The 24,119-nt window shown below is 43.1% G+C and overlaps 1 protein-coding gene across 1 annotated transcript in view; it reads left to right on the forward strand.

Annotated features, from left to right (window-relative positions):
• Pcsk2 (proprotein convertase subtilisin/kexin type 2) overlaps nt 1-24,119 on the forward strand; it is a 244,055-nt gene that overhangs the window by 131,045 nt on the left and 88,891 nt on the right. Inside the window, exons 3-5 of the mRNA XM_021192543.1 lie at nt 2,560-2,673; nt 5,755-5,863; nt 12,932-12,969. Of these exons, the coding sequence (XP_021048202.1) occupies nt 2,560-2,673; nt 5,755-5,863; nt 12,932-12,969 (261 nt within the window). The remainder of the gene's footprint in view (nt 1-2,559; nt 2,674-5,754; nt 5,864-12,931; nt 12,970-24,119) is intronic.

The following is a 24,119-nucleotide window of genomic DNA, read 5'->3' on the forward strand; positions in this document are numbered from 1 at the left end:
ATCTACTGGGACCTTTTAAAAGTTCTTTGTATTCCAACACACATGCCCAAACATACATACACAGGGTAGTGGGTATAAAAATGTAATGTCCTGAAAACTGTTGACTTTATGGAATATAACTGGCCAAAGACCCCAGCTGTGGCATCCTGGAAACTACATACCTGTAGCAGTAAGACTATACTTCCTACAGTTGCTCCAGGCCAGTATTGGGGTGCTAAGGCAAGCCTACCTCTCTGGAAGGTCACAGGGCTTCAGTAATGCCCAGTAATGCATATATATATATATATATATATATATATATATATATATATATGCATATATGCATATGTGTATAGGTATGTACATAGTTGAGTTGTAATTCATCAATTTTTGGTGGACATGAGCTATGTCAATATTTTGTCACTATAAAAAATTACTAATCCACCTCACTTTTTCAATTACTTTGCTACTAGTTATACCACAGTGTATGCCAACTTTTTGGAAAACATCCAAGAACCCAGAGTAGTACTGCACAAAGACTTCTTTGCTAAATGTATAGAATTCCTGGTAGAGTTTGAATTTTTCTGTCAAATGAGCGCAGCCTTCAGGGTAGGTATAGAGAATAACGAAGTGAGAACTAACCTCCTTTATGGAAGGGGAAGGACTGGAGGAAAATCTGGAGTCTTTTCACTCATCCCTTCTCGCCTCACCCTGGGAGTGACTCTCCTGGCCTGCTCTCACCCACACCAGTGAGAGTGGTACTGACTGTGTACAAAAGTGGCTCTGGATCACTTCCACAGAGTGGGTACAGGAAGCTGCTAGGGGCTCATGGTCAATGGGAGGTTGGAGGGTCAGCTTTGGATGTCCTACAGTGCCTGCCTGTAGGACATCTAACCAGCATCCTTTTAAGAGAGAGTCCAATAAGCAGGCTCTGAGGTCAATGGGCTCCAAGTACTCCCTGCCTTTCCTTGTCTCCCTGAGAATCAACTGCTAAGAGAGAAGCCACTAAAGAGTTATCCCGAGGAAACCCTTACTGTCCGGAGTAGAAGTGCTCAGAGTTTCACTCCTACCAACGTGGAAACTCGGTGGACAGACAGGAAGAAAGTGTCTTCAGACATTCTAGGGAGAATGGAGAAGTAAAAAAGACGGTTGGGTCACAAAATATAATAGAAATAATAACAACTATCCATCCAGCACACACCCTTCTCTGCTGTCCTTCATCCTTGAGTTTATAGGTAGTCAGACTGGCCACAGCTATTGGATGATAATGTACTGAATGCCTAAGTGGAAAGAAATTCTCTGATTAGAACAAAGTCGGGTCATGGCCTGGAGCCTGCTTGAACTAACAGCTCCCAGATTTCATGGCTATCCAAGAGCCTGGCTACCCAAAACTGAACTATGGGAACAAGGAAAACAGAGCCATCCTTCAGCCTCTCTCCCAGGGCCTCCCCATTTGCCCTCTGAAGCCTGGCAATGGAGCTTGCCTGCTCCTTGGTAGATGGCTTTGAGTCTGCAGGGATTTTGTGACTCTCAGTTGTGACAATGCAGGATGCACTACAAATGCAAAGGCTGAAAGCCTTCAGCAATACGAGCTATTTGAGCTATTCAGGCTTGGGCCACCTATTTGAGCTATTGAGGCCTGGACCACCTATTTGAGCTATTGAGGCCTGGACCACCTATTTGAGCTACTGAGGCCTGGGCCACCTATTTGAGCTATTGAGGCCTGGGCCACCTATTTGAGCTATTCAGGCTTGGGCCACCCCTCAGTCTTCATCAGCTTCCTTCTCCTAACAGAGATGTTCAGTTGTCTTCTTCTCTTTCACTTAGCGACCCCAGACACTTCATCTTCCTCAAGAAAACTTTCTCCATCCAATTCCTATTTTAAGGGAATTTGTTTTGAGTTAGTGTTAGCCACTAATAGAGGCAGACACCTACAGAGGCAAATTCTTGTATTAATAATACCTTCAAGTGTCTTTTCCCCTTATTTTCAGCTAAAACTTTATGTCACAAGCTCAGCATGCTGTGAGGCATCCTGTCTGTGAATTTGATCTTTTAAACCTGTGTTTTAGACCTGTCCACTAAGCGTGTATGTCTAATTTTTCCTTCATAAATCATGAATTTAAACTGAGCATGCTCAGGGAGGACTCAAAAGGGGGCCCACGCTGAATGAAAATTCATAGGCCACCTATTTATTTACATGTAAATAAAACCCCAGTTTCCTTTGGTCCTGAGGGAGAGGAGTACTGTTTTGAAAACAACTCCCATGCTCCCCTTGCCTATGCCAGGTAATCAATCTCTCTCCACCCTTTCCGTGTTAGCTCTGACTATTTTGGCTTTGCACTCACCAACTTGTGAACTGATCCCACTCAGCAATACAGTCATCACCAATGCCTGGTTGCTCTGAGTAACCACAAGTAAATGCTCTTAGACAATAGACGAGACCTCTTCCATTCGCTAAAGAAAACATACATGTGCTTGAGCATAAAGATTGCTTACAAATAAAATTTGAATTCGTGGCAATGAATTCCAGAAGAAGGGTATGAAGGTTTGCACTTGGGTAATCTGCTGGTATTGTTTCAGATAAAGATGGCACTGCAACAAGAAGGATTTGACCGTAAAAAGAGGGGATACAGGGACATCAATGAGATTGACATCAACATGAATGATCCTCTCTTTACAAAGCAATGGTACCTGGTAAGTTTCTCTATTATTTATAATGGCCCACAGTTAAAAAGATGAACTTCTATTTATTTGTTATTTGATAGGATAATAACCAGAATCCAGGTCAAAGAATGCCTCTACGCCCTTCCATATGCTTCCAATGTCTATCTGTTACCTCCTATTCATCTTGCCCCCTAAGCGTCTACCAATAGCTGATCACATGGTCTTGCATTCTGAACAGGTGCACCTGTATAAGAACAAGACTTGCAAACTACCAGAAGGTCAGATCAAATATGTAGGAGAAGTAATCCAGAGGTGTTTACAGGCATAGAAAGGTGAGAGGGACCTATTGAGGTCACAGCCTTAAGAGTAAGAAGCCAGTGTTTTCCTGAGCAAGAGAGACGAGAGATTGTCAAAGACGACATCTCAGCATTGCCTAAAATAATGACAGCAAATCAGGATTCAGAGCACTGAGACCTAGGCTGGCTCATGGCGAGTGCTTCTGGCTCATCTACAATCCATTGGGACCCACGTGGGTTTAAAAGATTAATAGGGACAAGAGAGATGGCTCAGTGACTAAGAGCATGTACTGCTCTTCCAGATGACCCACGTTCAGTTCCCAGCACCTAGGGTCAAGCAGCCCGCAACAGTCTGCAACTCCAGCTCCCATGCATCCTACACCTCTGGCCTCTTAGGCACCTGCACTCACTTTCATAAACCCACACATGTACACATCATTAGAAATAATAAAAGTAAATCTTTTCAAGAAGGAAATCAATGACTCTAAACCAACCCAAGTTGCCAAGCACGTTATAAATGACTGATTTCTAACTGTGAGTGATGGCTTACTTTATTAGGATTAAAAGATGGCAAGCAAGGTAGAAAATGAAAGAACAGGGACTGCTACACCATAGGGATAAGCCCCAGTTTCCCCTGAGGCTTCAGTATTTGTCTGTGCCTGTGCTTTTGGACATAGAATTCTAAAAGCCTGGGTGACTGAATGAGCTTATATATGTTGATCAGGACAGAGTAGGTTTGCTACAATAAGGAGGAACCCCAAATCACAGTAGCTTCTTAAAATCAAAGTCTGGTTTTTTGTTTTTTGTTTTTTGATTTTTCTGGTGCTATTTTTTTTAAATGCTTCCATGGCACCTCAGCAAGGAAAAGGGACAAACTATATATGGTTCTTAAAACTTCTGCCTAAGTGTGACAAATAACACATGCACTCACCGAACTGGCCAAAACCATTAGAGTCACATGGCCACTCTATTTAAGAAGGGGGAAATGGAGAAGGAGTATAATCTTTAATGTAGGCATAGAAGGAAAAGAGTAATAACCTTTGTGAAAGTTAAATTGTAAAGACAATAATGGCATTCCAATAATGTCTTAGTAATACCAGAACAGCCTCTGGTCAGCATGGGCCTTTGCCAACACACACACCAACCTCACTATTTCTTCACATGCCATCCTTGAGAAAATATGTACAGAACACATGTACATGGAAAGAAGCTAGTGAATGCATTGGTGTGAACCATTCCTTAATCTTCCTTTTAAAAAATATGGAGGTGTTAGAATGACAGCTCTGCCACTAAAATGCTTGTCATGTAAGCGTGAGAATCAGAGTTCAATCCCCAGAAACCACGTGGAAAGCGCTTGTAATGATGCTTATAAAATGGCAGCATGCGCCTGTAGTCCCAGGACTGAGATGTGAGAGACGGATGACCCTTTGGCCTCACTGTCTAGCCTTTCCCAACCCGCCTGGCAAGCTCTCAACCATCTAAAAACCCAAAATGGTCACTAATGAACAATCCCCAAAGTTGACCATTAGTCTCCACGCCCATGCACATGCACACAATGGTGCGTGCACACACTTGCAACACACGAACACACATGCATACACAAAAACTCTGAGACCCTACATAGTCCTCTGAGGAGGACTTTATTTTCCTACACTATAATATACACTGAAGAATAGCCACCTATCTTGAATTTAGTTCAACATGTATTTTAGAGCAAATTTTGGTATAATGGTACTACAATTCCTCCAAAAACAATGTTATTCAGTAATAAGCCAAGATAGTATATGTTAAATTCAAAACATGAGCTAAACAGAGGTTTAACAGAAAACATTTCATTTTCTATTTGGAGGGTTTGCTGTGATAATTTCTCCAAGACCATTATATATGATGATTTGAATTTTCTGTGTGGTGCCAGGATTTAAATATAGGGTTTTGTCCCATAAAAGGAGTTACAGAGACAAAGTTTGGAGCTAAGACGAAAGGATGGACTATCCAGAGACTACCCCACCCAGTGATCCATCCCATCATCAACCACCAAACCCAGACACTATTGCACATGCCAGAAAGATTCTGCTGAAGGGACCCTGATATAGCGACCTCTTGTGAGGCTATGCCAGTACCTGACAAACACAGAAGTGGATGCTCGCAGTCAGCTATTGGATGGAACACAGGGCCCCCAATGGAGGAGNTAGAGAAAGTACCCAAGGAGCTTTAGGGGGCTGCAACCCTGTAGGTGGAACAACAATATGAACTAACCAGTACCCCCAGAGCTCCTGTCTCTAGCTGCATATGTAGCAGAAGATGGCCTAGTCGGCCATCAATGGGAAGAGAGGCCCCTTGGTCTTGCAAACTTTATATGCCCCATAGAGGGGAATGCCAGGGCCAAGAAGTGAGAGTGAGTGGGCAGGGGAGCAGGGCGGGGGGAGGGTATAGGGGACATTCGGGATAGCATTTGAAATGTAAATGAAGAAAATATCTAATAAAATAAATATATATATATATGTATATATACATATATATATGGTTTTGTATGTGCTAGACAAACATTTTTACCACAGAACTATATACCTATCCCTGTAAAGAGAATTTGAAGGCAGCAATTTAGTTATGAGATGAGGGGATTAGTATTTGATCTTTACATAAAGCAGAAAAATCGGTTGTTCACGTGAAACAAATAGGAAGGGAACCCTTTGGGGTGAAGTAGGCCACCCAAAAGCATGTTTCATGAAGGGTGTGGCCTTTGTTGAAAAGCAGGTATCAGCATATGTCACAACCCAAGACCAATCAGATTCTCTGCTTTGAATTCTTCTGTCAGTTCAACACTGGGCAAGCCGATGGAACTCCTGGGCTAGACTTGAACGTGGCCGAAGCCTGGGAGCTGGGATACACAGGGAAAGGAGTGACCATTGGAATTATGGATGATGGTGAGTATCTCACAGGCCTCACATCATTTGCAAGTCAGTGCCTTTCGTGCCTCCAAACACAAAGAGTTGGGTTTCCTAGAAACCTGTCAGGAAATTAGCAATTCTGATACTGGACCTGATGGCCACATCAGAGTTTGACCAAATCCTCCCCTTCATCCTGATCAGTATCCTGACAGTTGGTGATGCTCTCAACAAGTATTGCTTGAACTGATAAATAAGAAACTAAAGAAATCAGTCTTTACCTTGCTTCCTTGCTGACCTGGTTCTTACAACTTACCTGAAACGTCTTCTAACCCTTCTGTTTCTCTAGATGTATTCAGTTCTTCACAACAGCTCCATTTCACATTTTAGTGTTTAGGTTTTCAACTATTGGGAACCCAGCCTTGCTCACATGCTAGGCAATTGCTGTACTACGCAGCCATAGTCTCAACTTCCTGGTTTTAAGTTGCCACATGGGCTGTTTGGACTGCTGAAGTCAGCATTCATTTCAATAGTCACAGAAAGCTCTATCTGAGAGTGTGACTTTGGGTCTGTGACAAGATTGAGGTTTAGAAAAATTAGTTTAAATGCTACTTTCAGAATGAGCCCCTGTCAGGCAGACTTTGGTAATGGTTATATCGTTAACATCCCCGTGTGTTTTAACAGAGTTTTGTGAATGAGTGATTTGATAACTGCACATGGCTTGCCTCTGTGGAAATCCTGCGGCAGCACCACAGTTTGGGCATTTTGCAAGGATGGCCTTCTGTCCTTGGTCAGCGCCCTAGCTCTCTCTCTAAAAATCCCACTGGGCATCATCAGCTTAATTACCTACAAAGCCTACATAGAGGAGAGACAATGGAGCCTCTCTCTTCTGAACATCCTCAAAGAACACTGTTGACTAAAAGCAAGCCTTTGAAGCAGAGTTGATAGAGAAAACAAGGCAAATCAGGATGCTCTGAACCTGTTCTGTCTCTGTGGGAGCTCATTAAACAATGCATAACACTGCCTCCGTAAGCAGCTGATGTGTGAGATGTTTTGAAGTGGATGTTAAAAGCCTTCTCTGGTCCTGAGAGCTTTCCCTAGAAGAAAGAACTGTGTGAGCAGATGTCAGAGCTTACGAATATAGTTTTTCCTCCCGAACACTTTGGCTTAGACAACTTTTCAGAGCAGCTGAGGCCAGCCCATCCAGAAAAAAAAAAAAAAAAAAAGACACATCTAATTTTGAAGAAACCACCTAGGATATTCTGTGAAAGCTAATGGAACAGCTCATTGGATAGAGAGGCCCACCTTAAATGTGGCACAGCAGTTGTGTGACAACCTCTCTGATCAGCTAACACCAGCCTGACCCACTCCCAATAGGTGCCAGTTTCAGCTTCTGTCCATAGCCTCCTTGAATGACACTCAAGCCATTCCTTCCAAAGATGGCCAATGAGAAGGTGCCTCACTCTGCCCCAGACTAAGAGGCAAAACTCTTTAGTAAGTCCCAGAAGGATTTCCTGTTTGATCTTAGTTCTGTAGGTTAGTGGTCACTGGGATCCTCATAAGTTGAACTCACTGTCCCCCAATTAAAACTCCTAGTTTCTCTACTGCTTTGGCCTCCTCTGCTACAGAACAAGCCACCTAGAATAACTTTTTTTTTTTTTTTTTTTTTTAGTTACTGTGTCTTATAATTCTGTGAGATGATGGACTCTACTGGAAAGTTCTGTTGCTGTCTCTAAAGAAAGAAAAGAATGTGTTCAGTCAGGGAAGGAGGTTCCATCAATAAAGCTTTTGTACAAGTGTGAGGACCTGAGTCCCCATCCCTAGCACCCGTGTAAAAGCTGAGTGCAGCAGTGCACACCTGTCACCCCAGCACTGGGGATCAAGGTCAAGCTGCAGAGACTGGAAGATCCCTGGAGCTCACTGGGAGGTCAGCCTTACTGAGTCAGTGAGGGCTGAGTACAGTGAGAGGTCCTGCCTCAAAGAACAAGGCAGAGAGCAACTGAGGAAGACACCTGACATCTCCCTCTGGCCTCTACATGTGAAAGGACAAATGTGCATTCACATGCAACATACACATACACACACAACACAGAACATGTGTTCAGTATATTCTACTTTAAGAGATAATCAAACATACAAGAACATTAAAACACTATCAATCAGGCTATTACTTCCATTTAGATCATTCTTTCATTGGTAGAAAAATGTCTTTCATTCTTTACAATTCTATCAATTATATTTTCTTTCTCCATCTCAAGTCTGTAACCATTCTACCAACATTTTCTCTTAACCTTATTGAAGATTCTTTCTTATAATTATAATAAATATATTTTACTGAAATATAATTTCCTCTGGTCTTGTATTAACTCCTTACATTCATATTTCCTTTCACAAAGAAGAGATTACCAACTCTTCTCTTAAAAAAATAAAAACTATTTTCAGAACATGGAATCATGTTTTGAAAACTGACTTCCAACTTAAAAGACATGCTCTTTATATGTAGTTGTGGGGGAGGGGAAGAGCAGTGTTTAGCTTACATTTGTTACAAAACTTTCTGCTTATAGTGTTAAATAATTTCAGCAGACAAAGTCAATTTCATTTCCACACAGATTTTAATATCAAGCCAATTTCTAAAAATATTTTTGCTAGCAACTTCTTCTGCTAATATTACTCCAGTGATGTGACAGATTATGGTATAGTTACTTGTTTGTTGTTATCAAATACTCGACAAAAAGCAAGCTGAGAAAGGAAGCATTTACTTCAGGTGACAGTCCTAGAGGGGAGACAGTGGATCATGGCAGGGGACACATGACAGCAGGAGGAAGAGGCTCACCTGGCAGTCAGGAAGGTGACTGATCACTTTTCATCACCATGCAAGAAGCTGAGAGAGAGAATAGGATGTGGGACTATAATATAAATGTCAAAGTTCACCTTCACTTATGTACTTCCTCCAGTTAGGCCCTACCCCCTAAAGGTTCCACAACCTCCCCAAATACCAGCACCAGCTGGAGATCAAGAGTTCATGTATATGAGCCTGTGGGGGTAATTTTATATTCAAACCACAGTCATTTCATAATACAAAATATTATTTAGTCCGATTTCAAAAGTCCTATAGTCTTTAAAAATAGCAACACCGTTCAAATGTCCAAAGTCTTTCTGAGACTCAAGGTAAACCCTTACTGTTAACTGTAAAACCAAAAGATAAGTTATATACTTCTGATATATAAAATATTCATACCCAATCCAAAAAGGAGGAATGGAGAAATAGCGAGGAAATATTGAGCCAGCAAGATAAATAGCAAAACCTGTAGCTCTGGATCTGGCATCTGGGGCCTCAGTTTCAAAGAGCTTAGGCAACTCCACCCTTTCAACTCTGCTGCCTGACATCTCTCTCTCTCCTTTAGGCTTTTTCTACTCCCTATGTGCAGCCCTCCATAGCAGGTATCTCTAACATCTTTGAATCTCCATCACAACTCAGACTTCAACTTCACAGCTTTGCAGAACAGCCTCTCAGGGCCTCTCAGGGCCTCTCAGGACCTCACAGGGGTTCCAAGCCTTCAAGCACAACACACATTACCTAGCCACAATAACTCACTGAAACCACAGAGTGAAAGTCATGCCTCTACCCACCCAGTAAAGAACATGCTACCAGCTGGGGTGGAGCACTTTTCTTTGAACCACAGTTGTAGCACTTGCATCTGACCACTGATACTGATAAAAAAATTTCTCCAGGTATTTGCTTTCTAGAACCAGGAAACCTCTGAATCTTTCTCCTTTCATAAGGAGAATCTTGCATTCAGGGGAAATTTCCTGATATTTTGGTGTAGAGCAGGAAGCTTTGCAATGGCAGGAAGCCCTTTAAAGGTACTATCCTTTTCAACATATGGGTTGGCTGCAACCTTAAGCTTCCTGGTGCTCCCTTCCTTCCCGTTGTGCACACTTAATCAGGAAGAACTATTGCATAGAATGTTATTCTGCTTTGAAGTTTCCTCCACTGGAAAAATTAGCCTATTCCTTTTTAATTCAACTTCATGCAAGTTCTCAGGACACAGGCAGAATGCAGTCAGATTCTTTGATGAAATATCACATGAATGGCCTCTAACCCAGTTGCTAATAAAATCCTCAAGCTTCATAAGCTGGGTCTCTAGTGTTCATTGCACTCTCTGACCTTCTGTCTTCCAAGCCCCTACAAGAATGGCCCATTAAGTTCTGCCCTCAGCACTTAAAGCTTTTCTAGCTAAAGTTCCAAAATCTTCTAGTCTCTTCCAAAAAAAAAAAAAAAACCAGCATGAACAGGTTTATCACAGCAGCAAAACCGCTTCTCTGAAGCCAGTTTTTTCATTAGTTAATTTTCTACTGCTGTAATAAAATACACAAAAAGCAAGTCGGTTAAAGGGATTTTATTTTAGCTTACAGCTCCAGAGGAAATTCAGTCGTCTGTGAAGGTGTGGAGGAACATGAGGCCAGCCTGGCAGTCAGAAAACAGACTTGTCATATCTTCCCTCACACAGAAGGCAGAGATAAATAACAGGAAATGGGGCTGTAATATAAAACCTCAAAGGACACCTTCAGTGACATACTTCAGTGACACTCCACCTCCTGAGGATTCCATAACACTCTCAAGCAGTGTCTCCAGCCGAGAAACCACCATTCACATATAAGCCTGGAAGGAAAACATTATATTCACAATAATGCCATTTCTAGTGATGATGATGATAGGAATCCATTAGCATGTTTGCTGCTAACCAAGCACTTCCATGGATTGTTTTCAGTCTGTGAAAGATCTTTCCAAGGTAAACCTTAGCTCCATTTCAAAGACGACAAAGTCAAAACTTGGAGCTATTGAGTCACTTGATAAAATCCACATCAGTGTCACTGTGTCTGGCACTTGACTAGAACTGGATCTGTTGGTCTCTGCAGATCACTTTTCTCCCTCAGATCTTCGACAGGAGAGTAGAGAGAGAAAGTATCATGCCCATGAGTGACAGGTGACTAGCTGTACTCCCACATTGTTGTTCAGTAACTCTCAGCTCACAAACCATAAATGTAACCAGGAAAAAAAAAGAGAAAATTTACTTTTAGAATATGTGCATCCTAATTTAAGAGGTTTTATCTGGTTTGACTTGATCTTGTTTTTGTTTATTTGTTTGGTTGTTTGGTTGGTTGTTTTGGTTGGTTGGATGGTTGGTTGGTTGGTTGGTTGGTTGCTTGGATGTTTGGTTGGTTGGTTGGTTGTTTTGGTTGGTTGGTTGGTTGGTTGGTTGGTTGGTTGGTTGGTTGTTTTGGTTGGTTGGTTGTTTTGGTTGGTTGGTTGGTTGCTTTGGTTGGTTGGTTGGTTGGTTGGTTGGTTGGTTGTTTTGGTTGGTTGGTTGGTTGGTTGATTGTTTTGGTTGGTTGGTTGGTTAGTTGTTTTGGTTGGTTGGTTAGTTGGTTGTTTGTTTTGGTTGGTTGGTTGTTTTGGTTGGTTGGTTGGTTGGTTGTTTTGGTTGGTTGGTTGATTGGTTGGTTGTTTTGGTTGGTTGGTTGGTTGGTTGGTTGGATGGTTGGTTGGATGGATGGTTGGTTGTTTTGGTTGGTTGGTTGATTGGTTGGTTGTTTTGGTTGGTTGGTTGGTTGGTTGGTTGGTTGGTTGGATGGATGGATGGTTGGTTGGATGGATGGTTAGTTGTTTTGGTTGGTTGGTTGGTTGGTTGGATGGTTGGTTTGGAGGTTGGTTTGGGGGTTGGTTTTTTTGGGGGGTAGATGGGTGGGGATTTGGCTGGTTGGTATTTATTTGGTTTTTTGTTTGTTTGTTTTGATTGGTTGGTTGGGTTTTTTGGGGTTTTGTTTGTGCGTTTTTTTGTTTGGTTTGGTTTTTGGTTTTGTTCTTGTTTTTGTTTTGCTTTTTGCTTTTTTGTTTTCCACCACAAAGCCTTAGGATGGCCCTATGTAGGATGGCTGGCACAGCCCCTATAATAGTGGCACAGCCTTAGTATGTATAACACAAAGATACCAGCAGATGGTACTTAACGATAATTCTAGCTTACAAGTCTGGCATCCCAGGATAGTTATAAAATGCATCTACTGCTAGACTAAACATACCACATGCATGTGCTTCTTTGAGACCTGCCCTTTTCTCTTCTCCAATTGTTCAAGAAGTAAAAAAGCACAGAGAGGTCAAGCAACCTGCCTAACGCCATACTGCTCATTATCATAGTGGATGGGAGTCAAACTCTGCTCTTTGGCTCCAAATACCTTCATTTATGACCATGGCCCTATGTTGCAGGGCCCTGTTCTGTTGCTCCATATAAGCACAAGTACAGCGTATGCTAAGATTCTATAGCACAGCAGAGCTGGTTAAGAACTTTTCAGTTACCCCTCCTGTTCTACAGTGATTTCTGAGGTCAAAATCAAATTTCCTGATGGAACTCGGCAGCATAAATAAACCGTAATTCTACCGGAACAATGACTCCTGAGCACAGGATAGGCTTTGGCTCAAGAGCAAAACACAGAACTCCAGCAGAGGGAATTGAAGCCTCTGGCTTTCCAGAAAGGCACGTTCTGGAGAGACAAGCATCAGCTCCCAGCTGGCAACACCTCACTAGAAACCGCTAGCTTTCTCCTAATGGCTCTTCTTGCCTAGCCGTGTGCCTCTTATTTCCATGCTGGAGTGTGCGCTCCTAATCCGTGGTTCTCCGTGCCCTGTTAAATAATCATCGCTCTTCCTCCCCGGGGCCAGCTTCATTTCAGAGGAGATGCGTTAGAAATGTCAGGATTTCTACAAATCTCTTTTACATCGCTGCAGCGATGAGCCATCCATCTCACAGTCACTAAGCCCCTTACTGCTGACATTTATCCGGAAACATTATCCGTGGGCCCGGAGCTCTAATTGGCTTCACTGCTCGGCAGTACGTCTGGGGGCAGCTGTCTCTCCACCAAGGAAGTGATGCAGCCCTCCTCCACACAGAAAGGCAAAGCAAGGCAAGGCAGAGGGTTCAGGATAAGCACTGCCCCCACTCCCACAAGTCTCCTGCATCATTCCTGCAGGAAGCAGCTATTCCTGGGCAGCTTTGAAGATACAGTGGCAGGCACTGATTAACCTTCCACTCCTGTGTTATCTCTTCACAGGAATTGACTATCTCCACCCAGACCTGGCCTACAACTACGTAAGTACAAGTTGATTTTAAGGTGTGAGGAATGTGTGTTTTTAACCAACCTGCCACATCTGATTACTGAGTGTTCTAGTACATGCAATAAATACATGTGCATCCGAAGATCGTGCATGTCCAAATGCAGGAACAGTACCCCCTACACACACACACACACACACTCACTCACTCACATACGCATGTGTATGTGCTACTCAGATATTCATGTGCACACAGGATAACAACCACATACTCAACCACTTGTGTGCTTGTACACACTGAATCAGCCCATCTTGTTAGAGCCACTATTCAAATACGGGAGCTGGCCAGGTGCCAAATGGATGGCTTTTTGAGAAGGATAACAAGCTGAAGTTTGGAGGAACAGACTACCAAGAAAGTAGACAGAGAGAGAGAGGCAGAAACGAGAGCAGCGGCATGGCAAGGCTTGAACCAATGCCAGCGTCGATCCTCGAGGGAAAAGGATAATCAAGCTATTTGGATACACTCTCTGCTTCTGCACCCCAGCAACTCATACAGACGATGGTTTTCTGATAAACCTACAAGCTCTTTGAACACAGCCAATCTCTTTATTCCAATTTCAGGAGGTACACTATGCAAGCATTGGTGTGGTCATTTAAAGTTGCCCCAGCTGGGTTACACTGTCCCCATAAGCTTGAACTCTTTTAAGTTAAAAGGCAAGATCTTGGTGAGTGAGGATTCCATTTAAAACAAGGGCTTAAGTAAAAAGGACAGTTAATAAGCAATGCTGTTGACAAGTCAGCCCTCTGGGTGCTTTGCCCTAGATGTGTCTGTCTATACTGTATAAAAGGCAAGTGGCTGCCTTGTGTTTTGTGCACAGAGTAGCAGGAAGTAGGATAATAAAGTTTCTGTTTATGTGTGTGTGTATTAGATATATAATATATTATTAGATACTAATTATATCATGTTATTCTATAATATAATTATATTAGATACTAATATATATTTCCTAATACTAACATATGTATGTATATTGTACATTATATATATGTTATTATATACTTGTATATTGCATTTATATTATACATATATATTAGTATTAGAGAAGAAATAATAGAAAAGATATACATACATACATATGTGTATATGTATATATATAAAATAAATCATGGATCATCCAAAAGATGTGTGTGTGTGTGTGTGTGTGTGTGTGTGTGTGTGTGTGTGTGTGTGTGAAATGCATCATGGATCATCCAGTCATGGTGGCCTCCAAGGAAAATGATAGAAAAATAAACCAAAGCTTTATTGCAGGTGATAATAACTCATAGCTGTGGAGAAGACCATCATGGGCTGCCTGCACATGACAGTCTACACCACTGATCCTGTGGGTCATATCTAGGGAACCCTTCTCTAGTCTGTCCCTGAAGCCACCTGCCCCACTGCCCACTCACATGTCTCTAGCTATTCATTTCCTTTCTTGATATGGCCGGGACTCCTCACCTTGGACAACTCTTCTCTGCATCCCTTTTCTGTGTCCTCCACATACACAGAGCCCTGCGATGTCACTGATGGGGAGACTGAAAAGAGCACATGGTTTATTTCCTACTGTGCTCTGGTATCCCAGGGCCTTCCCTCTTGGAAGTATGTTTCTCTCGGGGATGCTATCCAGCAGCCTAGGAGAACTGCCTACACTTACTGAGGCACTGGTATTTCCCATCATTTTCTTCAGCCTTGGGACCCAATACATCAGAAGTAGCCATGTAGGGCTATCACTGCCTTGTCTCCTGGAGGACCTCAAGGTGGGTGTGTCCCTTTTGTCTGAAAGACTACTGGCACCTCCCCTCCTTACTGTGCACAGATTGTAGCTCCACAAAAGCCATTCTCAACCTTTAGGTCACAACCCCTTCAGCAAAAACCTTTATCTCCAAAAAATGTATATTATGATTCATAATAGTAGCGAAATTACAGTTATAAAGTAGCAACAAAAAAAAAATGTGTGGTTGGGGATCGCACCACAACATGAGGAACTGTATTAAAGGGCCATAGTGTTAGGAAGTTGGGAGCCATGGCAAGCCCATGGCTGAATCTGGAGAGTGCTAGCTGTGCTCAGACCAGCAATGTCAGACGCACCTAGAGACCCCATGGTTTGTGAGCGCTAAGCTTGTCCCCATGTATTCTTTTCCAGAAATGTGGATAAAGGCATGGCCTATTTAGAAAGGCATAAAACAGATTCAAAAACCAGCCATAACACCATAATCCTAACTATCTGGGGCTTTGGATCTATGTGTCGTTTTATTCATAAAACTGAGTTCTGACCACATATTATATTCCCACATCTTCGGATGTTATGAACATTTTTACATTTTTAAGTGTCTTCATCATTTTGAGGGCTATGTGGAATTGCTTCACACTGTAATTTAAGCACCACAACTTATTGTTGGACACCTGGGTGTGTGTTTCAGTGGTTACATTGATGTAAGAGGAAGAGTAACAGGCAGTAACATGCTTCATGGAGGGTCCAGACACACCCACTACTCAGTCCAGACACACCCACTACTCATCTTCTTTCCAGGAAAGAATTTTTCCAAAGATTTCTGGAAAAAAAAATTTAAGAGGCATATTAACTATGTTTCCAATTACTTTAACGTGTACAGTGGAATGAGATAATCTACATTTCCCATATTTTCTCGCAAGTAAATTGCCATCAATGGGTTGGCAACAGCAAAGGTAGGTTCTCAGTTCACCTCAAGGGTGAGCTGTATCATGAGTGAAGCTATGAAGTACATAGGAATGATAAGTTCTCCTTACCTGAAAACACAAGCCTGGGCTGTGGCCACGGGATGGGACACTGAAGAGAGGGTGTGTGTGCTAACTTTAATCTAGATCAGCGGTGCTCAACCTTCCTAATGCTGTCACCCTTTAATATGGTTCCTCTGAATATAAAATACAGTGACCCAAGAACATAAAATTGTTTTCATTGCTTTTTCATAACTGCAATTTTGCTATTGTGATGAATTGTAATATAAATATCTGTTTTCCGAGGGTTTTAGGCAACTCCTGTAAAAGGGTCATTCGACCCCCAAAAGGGGTTGAGAACCACCCACTGATCTAGATAATATATAATAAATGAGTAGAAAATGTGAATTATATTTAAAGATTTACATGTTAATAATTTCATCCAGAAGAAGGTCCAAACACTCATTAAAGGACCTGTAACCTTCCCAAGAATGAATATACACCTCTGTTTGTTTAAGAAACTTCCTGGCTCTTTGGCATGGTGAGAAAGCTAAGCATTCTATTACCTCACTCTTAACTCCTCAGCAAAGAACCCTGAAAGACCAGTTCCCTCAAATCATGGTGTCTTTCAGTCTACGTAGAGTTGAGACCAAACCTAGCAATACAACTTGTCTTCTTTATTTTTGACTAAAACTGTTTACACAATCATTAAGCATAAGTGGTGTCAGCCCGCCGAGGAGAGCAGAGACGTCAGCAGACGAGGATAGCACTCAAGCACTGAGTGAGAAAAAAATTAACGGACCTCATCTTCACATTACTAAGTAATTTAATGGCTTAGATGTGATGAGCTCACTCCGGTGCTCTTCTAGGAAAGGATACTTTGGGGAGGTACTTATTCGGGTCTTCCCAGAAACAAATCCCGGAGACAATAGTTTACGCAGAACTACTTTCTTTCTGCGTGGTGCCAGAAAGCAGAAATGGAGGAGAGAAGGTAAGCCATGAAAGGTACTTTCTCAAACATGTGACCACTGCGGGCAGCTGCGACTTAACCCCACTACAGCAATCTGAGAGATGAATAATCATCTCAGAGTGCTAGAGCCATCTCACCTGGCATGGGACACCTGGGGACTCTGGGGACTCAACCTAACTCCCCAAAGACACAGTCCTTGGTGGTTTAGGGTTGATCCCGGCGGATCCTTATATTGCCTCTTGAGCATGGAAACCAGGCCTGTTTAATCAGTGGCTGCTCACCAGGAACATGCAGGTGTCAGCCAAAGAGATATGTGACAGCACCTGCTACCAGTGTGTGCCTGTGGGAATCTCTCAAAGGTTCAAATGAACTAAAATGTTCTCTATTGTGGGAACTAACTCCTCCTCCTCCTCCTCTTTATCAATGTATTTTCAATAAGAAAGTGAAAATTCTACCCAAAACAAAGACTTTTTCCTAGCTTTGTTAGTCTGTGTAGCCAAAGAGAGATGGGGGGGGGGGAGAGAGAGAGAGAGAGAAAGAGAGAGAGAGAGAGGCAGTATGCTGGGAAGTTCAGGGCTCCTCCCACTAAACTAAGAATCAAAATACTTTGAAAATTGCAGGTCTTGCAAACTTTGTATGCCCCAATAAAGGGGAAGGCCAGGGCCAAGAAGTGGGAGTGGGTGGGCAGGGGAGCAGGGGCGGGGGAGGGTATAGGGAACCTTCGGGATAGCATTTGAAATGTAAATAAAGAAAATAATAAAAAATTGAAAAAAAAAGAAAATTGCAAATCAATATATAAATGTAAGTCTTTAGCGTTAATTTAATTCAACAAATCGACACTGAGCCTGTTGAGTGGTGAGCAAAGGATAATAGCAACCACTTCGATGATTATTCTATTGTTCAAAGGTTGAATTGAATCTCAGGGTCTGGCCCATTTGTAAGGGCTTACTATTTCAAATAATTAAGACTTTCCTTTTTTCCAATCCCAATCGCAATAACCATGAAATGAGTACTGGCCTAGAGAGGATTCTGGACCAAGTTAGAGCCTCATTTCCTCATTTTCCCCGTGCTGCGACAGTCTGAAAACCGTTTCCCTAGCTCAGAACAGTCGCCGTGTGTCAAGCCACGTGCAGGACTGGCAGAAGAGATGCCAGGAAGGTGCAGGTACCAGCTGAGTAAGGATGCAAGCAAGGAGTGTCTCACAGCATGGCTTAGCAGCAAGCAGATGGAGAAGTGACTCTGTTCCGTGACTCTTAGCCCACGATAATTGCAGACTTGTATCTGTAGCACTGGCTCAAGGCTGCGGCTACACTAAGTCTGGGGCAGAAGGACTACTTCTTTTTTTTTTTAAGATTTATTTATTATATGTAAGTACACTGAAGCTGTCTTCAGACACTCCAGAAGAGGGAGTCAGATCTTGTTAAGGATGGTTGTGAGCCACCAACCATGTGGTTGCTGGGATTTGAACTCTGCACCTTTGGAAGAGCAGTCGGGTGCTCTTAACCGTTAGGAATGTGTGGCTTGTGGAAGAGGTGACAGTTTTCAGAGCTTGGGAGCAGGTAGGACAGAATCTCATCTTTGCTTCGTAGGTCTGCCTTGTTGAAGTCACAGCTGGTGGGCCTGTAAAATTCAGAGAGGATATTCTAGCTGTGTTGGAGTTTTCTCAGGGACTGGTATTAAGGCAAAGATTTGAAGCTCTCTATCTGTAAATTCCAGCTGAGTATATACAAAGACATTCTCTTTAGTTCATTATTTCCCTAAACAGCAAACTGTCAGATAACAAATACAACAGTCCTATTGTTTTAATTACTGTAAGTCTTGTAGAAATGGGCTCAGGTATGTCTGTGGTCTGCATATAGCCCAGGGTGTCTTCCCTTTCTCCTTACGTACACTTTGTTCGAATGACAATTCTAAAAGTCTTAGAGATTATTTTTGGTCTCCTCCACTCTTTGCTCCTAACTTTCCCAGCCTCGCAATCTTGTACTTGACCTGGATAGGCTGACCTCTTCGTCCAATACCTCTGTGCTCACTGGGAACCCGGCTGAGCAGTTACACTTGCTCCCTGAGTCCCTGCTTGCTGCCTCTCCATCAGCATACCCTGACTTGTGCAGAGCTATCATCTCAGCTCTTTTGAGAGGAAAATGAAATTTTACTGAGCATCTAGCCTGTGTACATCCTGATACACATATTATCTCAATAATAGCTGACAGTGTCAACAAACAGACTTCCACTGTGCCCCTTTCACTAATAAAGAAAACTTCAAAGTCTAAGGATGCACAATTAGGAAGTAGTGTTTCTTTAGACACTCCCCCAAGACTCTAATCACAAGCCTAGTCATTTATGTTGGCATTCACTCATCCTTTCAACAACTCGACTTACCTAAAATGTATGACTACATCTCAATTAGATCAAGAACCCTTGGTGCATGTAATCTGTGTATGTTTGTATCTCTCTTAATATTTAGCATTGTGGTTATTAGGCATTTCATAAATATGCACATAGTGTTGAATATGTACTATTGTAAATGATACCAAAAGCTAAATCAAACAATGCCCCTCTGCTAATGACAATCTGGCAAACAGAATCCTCTAGTGCCCAGCTCCCAAGCATCTCACAGGTAGATGTCACCCTTGGATTCCATGCCTGATACCAATGTCAGAAATAGGGACCCCTAGCTGAGGTCCCACAGACACAGGCCTGAAGAAAAGATTGTCATTTAGGTAAGGTGATCTGCACTCAGGCAGCCTCAAGCCACTTCTTGTCTATAACACCCCTCCCCTGGACAGAGGTGATGGAAATAGTATCTGATGATACAGTTTGTTTCCCAGGTTTGAGCGTGACAGATGACGCTTTGTTCCAGTTCAAGCGTCAGACCATTAGGGATTCCACACCTGTAATTCAGGTGACAGAAGTGCTTAAAAGAGAAAACAAGGCTACCCTGGAGGACCTGCACTTCCGCCCTTTTCAGATGGGACCTGACAGATCACTGTCCCTGAGAAGGAACCTGTGGAGAGCTCTGAAGTTCTGCCCCAGGGACTTGGCAGCAGTGTGCACGCCAGGTGGCCCCGGGCTGCCAGTGATGAAAGAGTGATGGCTGGAGACAGACACTGTCCTCAGCCCTGGGTGACTCTTTTATGTCATGCAGTATTGATCGCATACATTGCTCCAGGCTTTTAGGCTCATTAATATTTAAATAGATGCATTAATAATGCATGTAAAATTGAGGCTTAAATACTTTTTGTGTTTTATTGAAAGGGAGGTAAGCTATTCTCAGCACTTGTGTGTGTGTGTGTGTGTGTGTGTGTGTGTGTGTGTGTGTGTGTGTTGACCAGTTCACAGGGGACTTCATCACCAGAAAGCCAGAATGAATGAATAGAACTGTCTAAATGATCCCTTGGAAAGACCCTGGAACAAATGACTATAATTTTATTCAATCAGTGGATTAGAAGAAATGGTCCATTTTTATAAGGACATACTTGGTATGAAAGTGGAAGAAAATAGGTCTCATTTGATTAAATGGATCTCCTTCCTTGGACTCCATGTTTATAGCAAAATTACAACTAAAAGTAAAGGAAAAAACTGATTAATGACTTTTGTTTGTTTGTTTGTTTGTTCCAGATAGGGTTTCTCTGTGTAGCCCTGGCTGTCCTGGAACTCACCCTGTAGACCAGGCTGGCCTCGAACTCAGAAATCTGCCTGCCTCTGCCTCCCAAGTGCCAGGATTAAAGGCGTGTGCCACCACTACCCAGCCGTTAATGAACTTTTACAAATTGCTCACTGGACTAGACTTTGCTCTACTAAACTTAGTCAATTTTTAAGATATCTGCGCCCTACTCTAAGGTACTGCTCTAAGGGCCAGGATTGTAAAATGTAGGGGAAAATATCCCTCCCTGCCCCTGGTGGTCTTCATGCAGTTAGAGAATTGCACTGCTGTGTGCTCAGTACTCTCCTGGAAAACAAAGTCTTATGCGCTTGAGAGTCCAGCAAAATCAACAAGACACACAGAGCAAAAAAACTGGAGCAATAGATGGACTTCAAGGGTAGCAACCTGCACGCTACGGGTAGGCTTGCATTCTTGAGAGAGCATGTGGCAACGTCCCTAGAAATCCTGTCAGTGGATCTCTGCCATGCCAGTGATTGGACGTTCATCGGGAGATCTGCTCACATCCGGAAGTCTACACTGAAAGTGACCCACAAAAGTCACTTCCTTGCTCCAAAATTCCCTAAAAGTGCTTGACATAACTTCCTTTCATACACTGAGCTTAAGTCACTTATAAACCAGGATACGGTTCTTTCACCCATGAAAGACTCACCTGCAGGTCTCATTCCCCAGGGAGATTATTAACTGAGATTAGCTAGCTAGCTGTGTGTGTCTGTCTCTCTGTCTGCCTGTCTGAGTACACATGTAAGTGTTGGAATTTATGTGTTTTCTATTAATAAATATTAAATTATGGAAGAATGAATGGATGGATGGACGGAAATGGATGAACCCTAAGAACCAGTTTTCATTGCAACCCAATGCCTGTTCTTCCCTTTAAAAAAACAATGTCTCAGTCATTTTTCCCCTTAAAGACAAGTGTCTGGGTTATTCATAATTCTAGAATAATCCCCTTGCTTTCTCTCCTGGTAAAACACTAAGTCCCCTTGAATCTGGAGAGGAGCTATAAATGTGACCTGATGTCATTCCCTTAATTAGCTTGAATTTCAAAATCAATTAAGATGTCTAGTTAGTTGAATTTTTAGATAATCAAAGAGAAGATGCTACCATGTGGGCCAGAACTTAACAGGTGTGCACTTTGAAAGAAGATCTGAAGGTCAGACAACTTATAAGCCGAAAGGATTTTAAACATCATGATTCGCCTGCTGGCTTTGAAGAGTCACCTGCATCCCACAAAGATCGCCTACGATGTTCTTTGTACTCCATGGTTATTATTTTGCCAACAGGGCACTTGGAGGATAAGTAGTGGCCTGTCTAGGAACTGAAGGCATCAATCTTTCCACACTTTGACCTCATTAACCACCACCCTCTACAAAAGTGAGCTTCACCACCACAGATGGAAAGCCACATTAGCCTATGGGTATGAACATGCATATCATGCATATTTAGAAGCCAACTTGGCAACATGTTCAACTGGGAACAATGGTATTGGGTTCTTCCCTTGGGTTCCCCTCAAGCACAGGCTTTTGACCTGGGTGCCAGTCTCAGGTCGTTGTCCCTGCTCAAAGAACAGGCCTCAAATATAATGACAAAGCGGTTTGTTATCGCCCAAATAGTCATGCCACTGTTGTCGTGTGGGCACATCTCGTTTGGTGGATCCGTATTGTGGCACACACAGTCTACAGACGGGTGAGGTCGCTGATGAAGTTTCCTTGCCAGCAGCCCACATGGTGCCTTCCACGCCATGCATGGTAGTCAGCTGGAAGCGAATTTCTAGCTCAGTGGCCTACAACCTAACTGAGAGTTGCCCTTGACTATAAGCTCTTACCATCTAGTTCTGATGGACAACCAAGAGCAATGCCAATAGCCTGTATTCTTCCACAGGCCTCTGAGACATCTCTGAACTGACTTAACTGTTTTTCTTTTTTTATTGGATATTTTATTTATTTACATTTCAAATGTTGTCCCCTTTCCCAGTTTCCCCTTCTCAACCCCCCATCCCCTCCCCTCTCTCACTGCTTCTATGAGGGTGCCCCCCACCCACTCCCACTTCCCTGTCCTGGCATTCCCCTTCACTGAGGCATTGATCTGTCTCAGGACCAAGGGCCTCTCCTCCCATTGATGTACCCCAAGGTCTTCCCCAAGCTACATGCAGCTGGAGCCATGGGTCCCTCCATGTGTACTCTTTGGTTTGTGGTTTTGTCCCTGGGAGCTCTGGGGTCTCTGTTTGGTTGATATTGTTCTTCTTATGCCCTTGCAAACCCCTTCAGCTCCTTCAGTCCTTTCCCTAACTCCTCGATTTGGGGTCCTCATGCTTAGTCCAATGGTTGGCTTCGAGCATCCGCATCTGTATTTGTCAAGCTCTGGCAGAGTCTCTCAGGAGACAACTATATCAGGCTCCTCTCAGCAAGCACTTCTTGGCATCCACAATAGTGTCTGGGTTTGGTGTCTGTATATGGGANAGATCCCCAGGTGGGGCAGTCTCTGGATGGCCTTTCCTTCAGCCTCTGCTCCACACTTTGTCCCCGTATTTCCTTTATACAGGAGCAATTCTGGGTTAAACATTTGGAGATGGGTGGGTGGCCCCACAGATTCTCCCTTCCCTTTGTTGGACATTTCAGCTAATACCATCCCCATGGGGTCCTGGGAGGCTCTTGCTTTCCTGGCATCTGGGATTTTCTGGTGGCTACCCCAGTTCCCCATCCCCCATTGCTACACACCTCTATTTAATTTCCTGACCCTCTGTATATCGTCCCCATCTCCTCCCATACCTGATCCTGCCCCCCCTTTCCCCCCTTCTCTCTTCCTCCCAAGTCCCTCCTACCCTCTACCTAAAATCAAATCACTTTTCAGTTTTAATATGTTTGCGTACTTTTAAGTTTTTTTTTTTAATTTCCTTACCTTTATGGGGTTTGTCTTTGACAATTCCATGCATACTCAGTGATCTGTGCTCGTGTCTGTGATCATCTGGGGAGACTACCGTGTCTCAGTCCCCACACCCTCAAAGCTCTTCACGTGACTTGAAACTTAGCGGATCCACAATGCCAGTTAGCTTTCTGCCTGACTCAGCAGAGTCAAGAGGCTTGACTACAGACAAGGAGTCTACCTAAAGCAAGGAAAGAAAGAAAGGCACGGGACAGGATGGCTGTGCTGTCCCCAGAGTAACAGTCTCCAGAATGTCCACGTCCTGATCCCTGCCACCAGAGACTGTGAGACATGGAAGGGTACTTTGCCAGTGGATTTAAAATTAACTCAAAACAGGGTGAGTTTCCGATGGTTAGTTTGTTGTTGGCGATGTGATTCAGATTCATGAGAGCCACAATTAACGGAGGCAAGATTGGTTTGGCTCACAGATGGCGTGAGTTCAGTGCAGGGTCTCTTGGCCCCAAGAGCTTGAACGGGGTATTATGGCAGTCAGAGCATCAAATAGAGGGTCACCCACTTCATGGATGAGCAAGAAACAGAGTAAGACAGGAACAGGAAGTATCAGGCATCCCCAAGATCCCACTTCCTCCAGCCTGATCTCATTCCCCGAAGTTTCAAAACCTCCCACAACGCCATTATCCAAGAGCCAGGCATTCAACTCATGAGCCTGTGATGGGTGCTCCGTCTACCATTAACCGTAACCCCAGCTGTGCCAAATGACACCAGACATGCTTTAAATCAAGAAAGGAAAGGAGACACCAGATTAAAAAGAGGCATGAAGATTAATGAAGGGTCAGAGGCCAGTTAGAATATGAGGACTCAACCCACTTTTCTGGTCGTGAAGGTAGAAAGTGGGATTGTGGGGAGGATAGGCCAAGAAGTGGGTAATGGTAGAGCGTG

Source organism: Mus pahari, chromosome 3, assembly GCF_900095145.1.
Source record: "Mus pahari chromosome 3, PAHARI_EIJ_v1.1, whole genome shotgun sequence".
NCBI classification, from domain to species: Eukaryota; Metazoa; Chordata; class Mammalia; order Rodentia; family Muridae; genus Mus; species Mus pahari.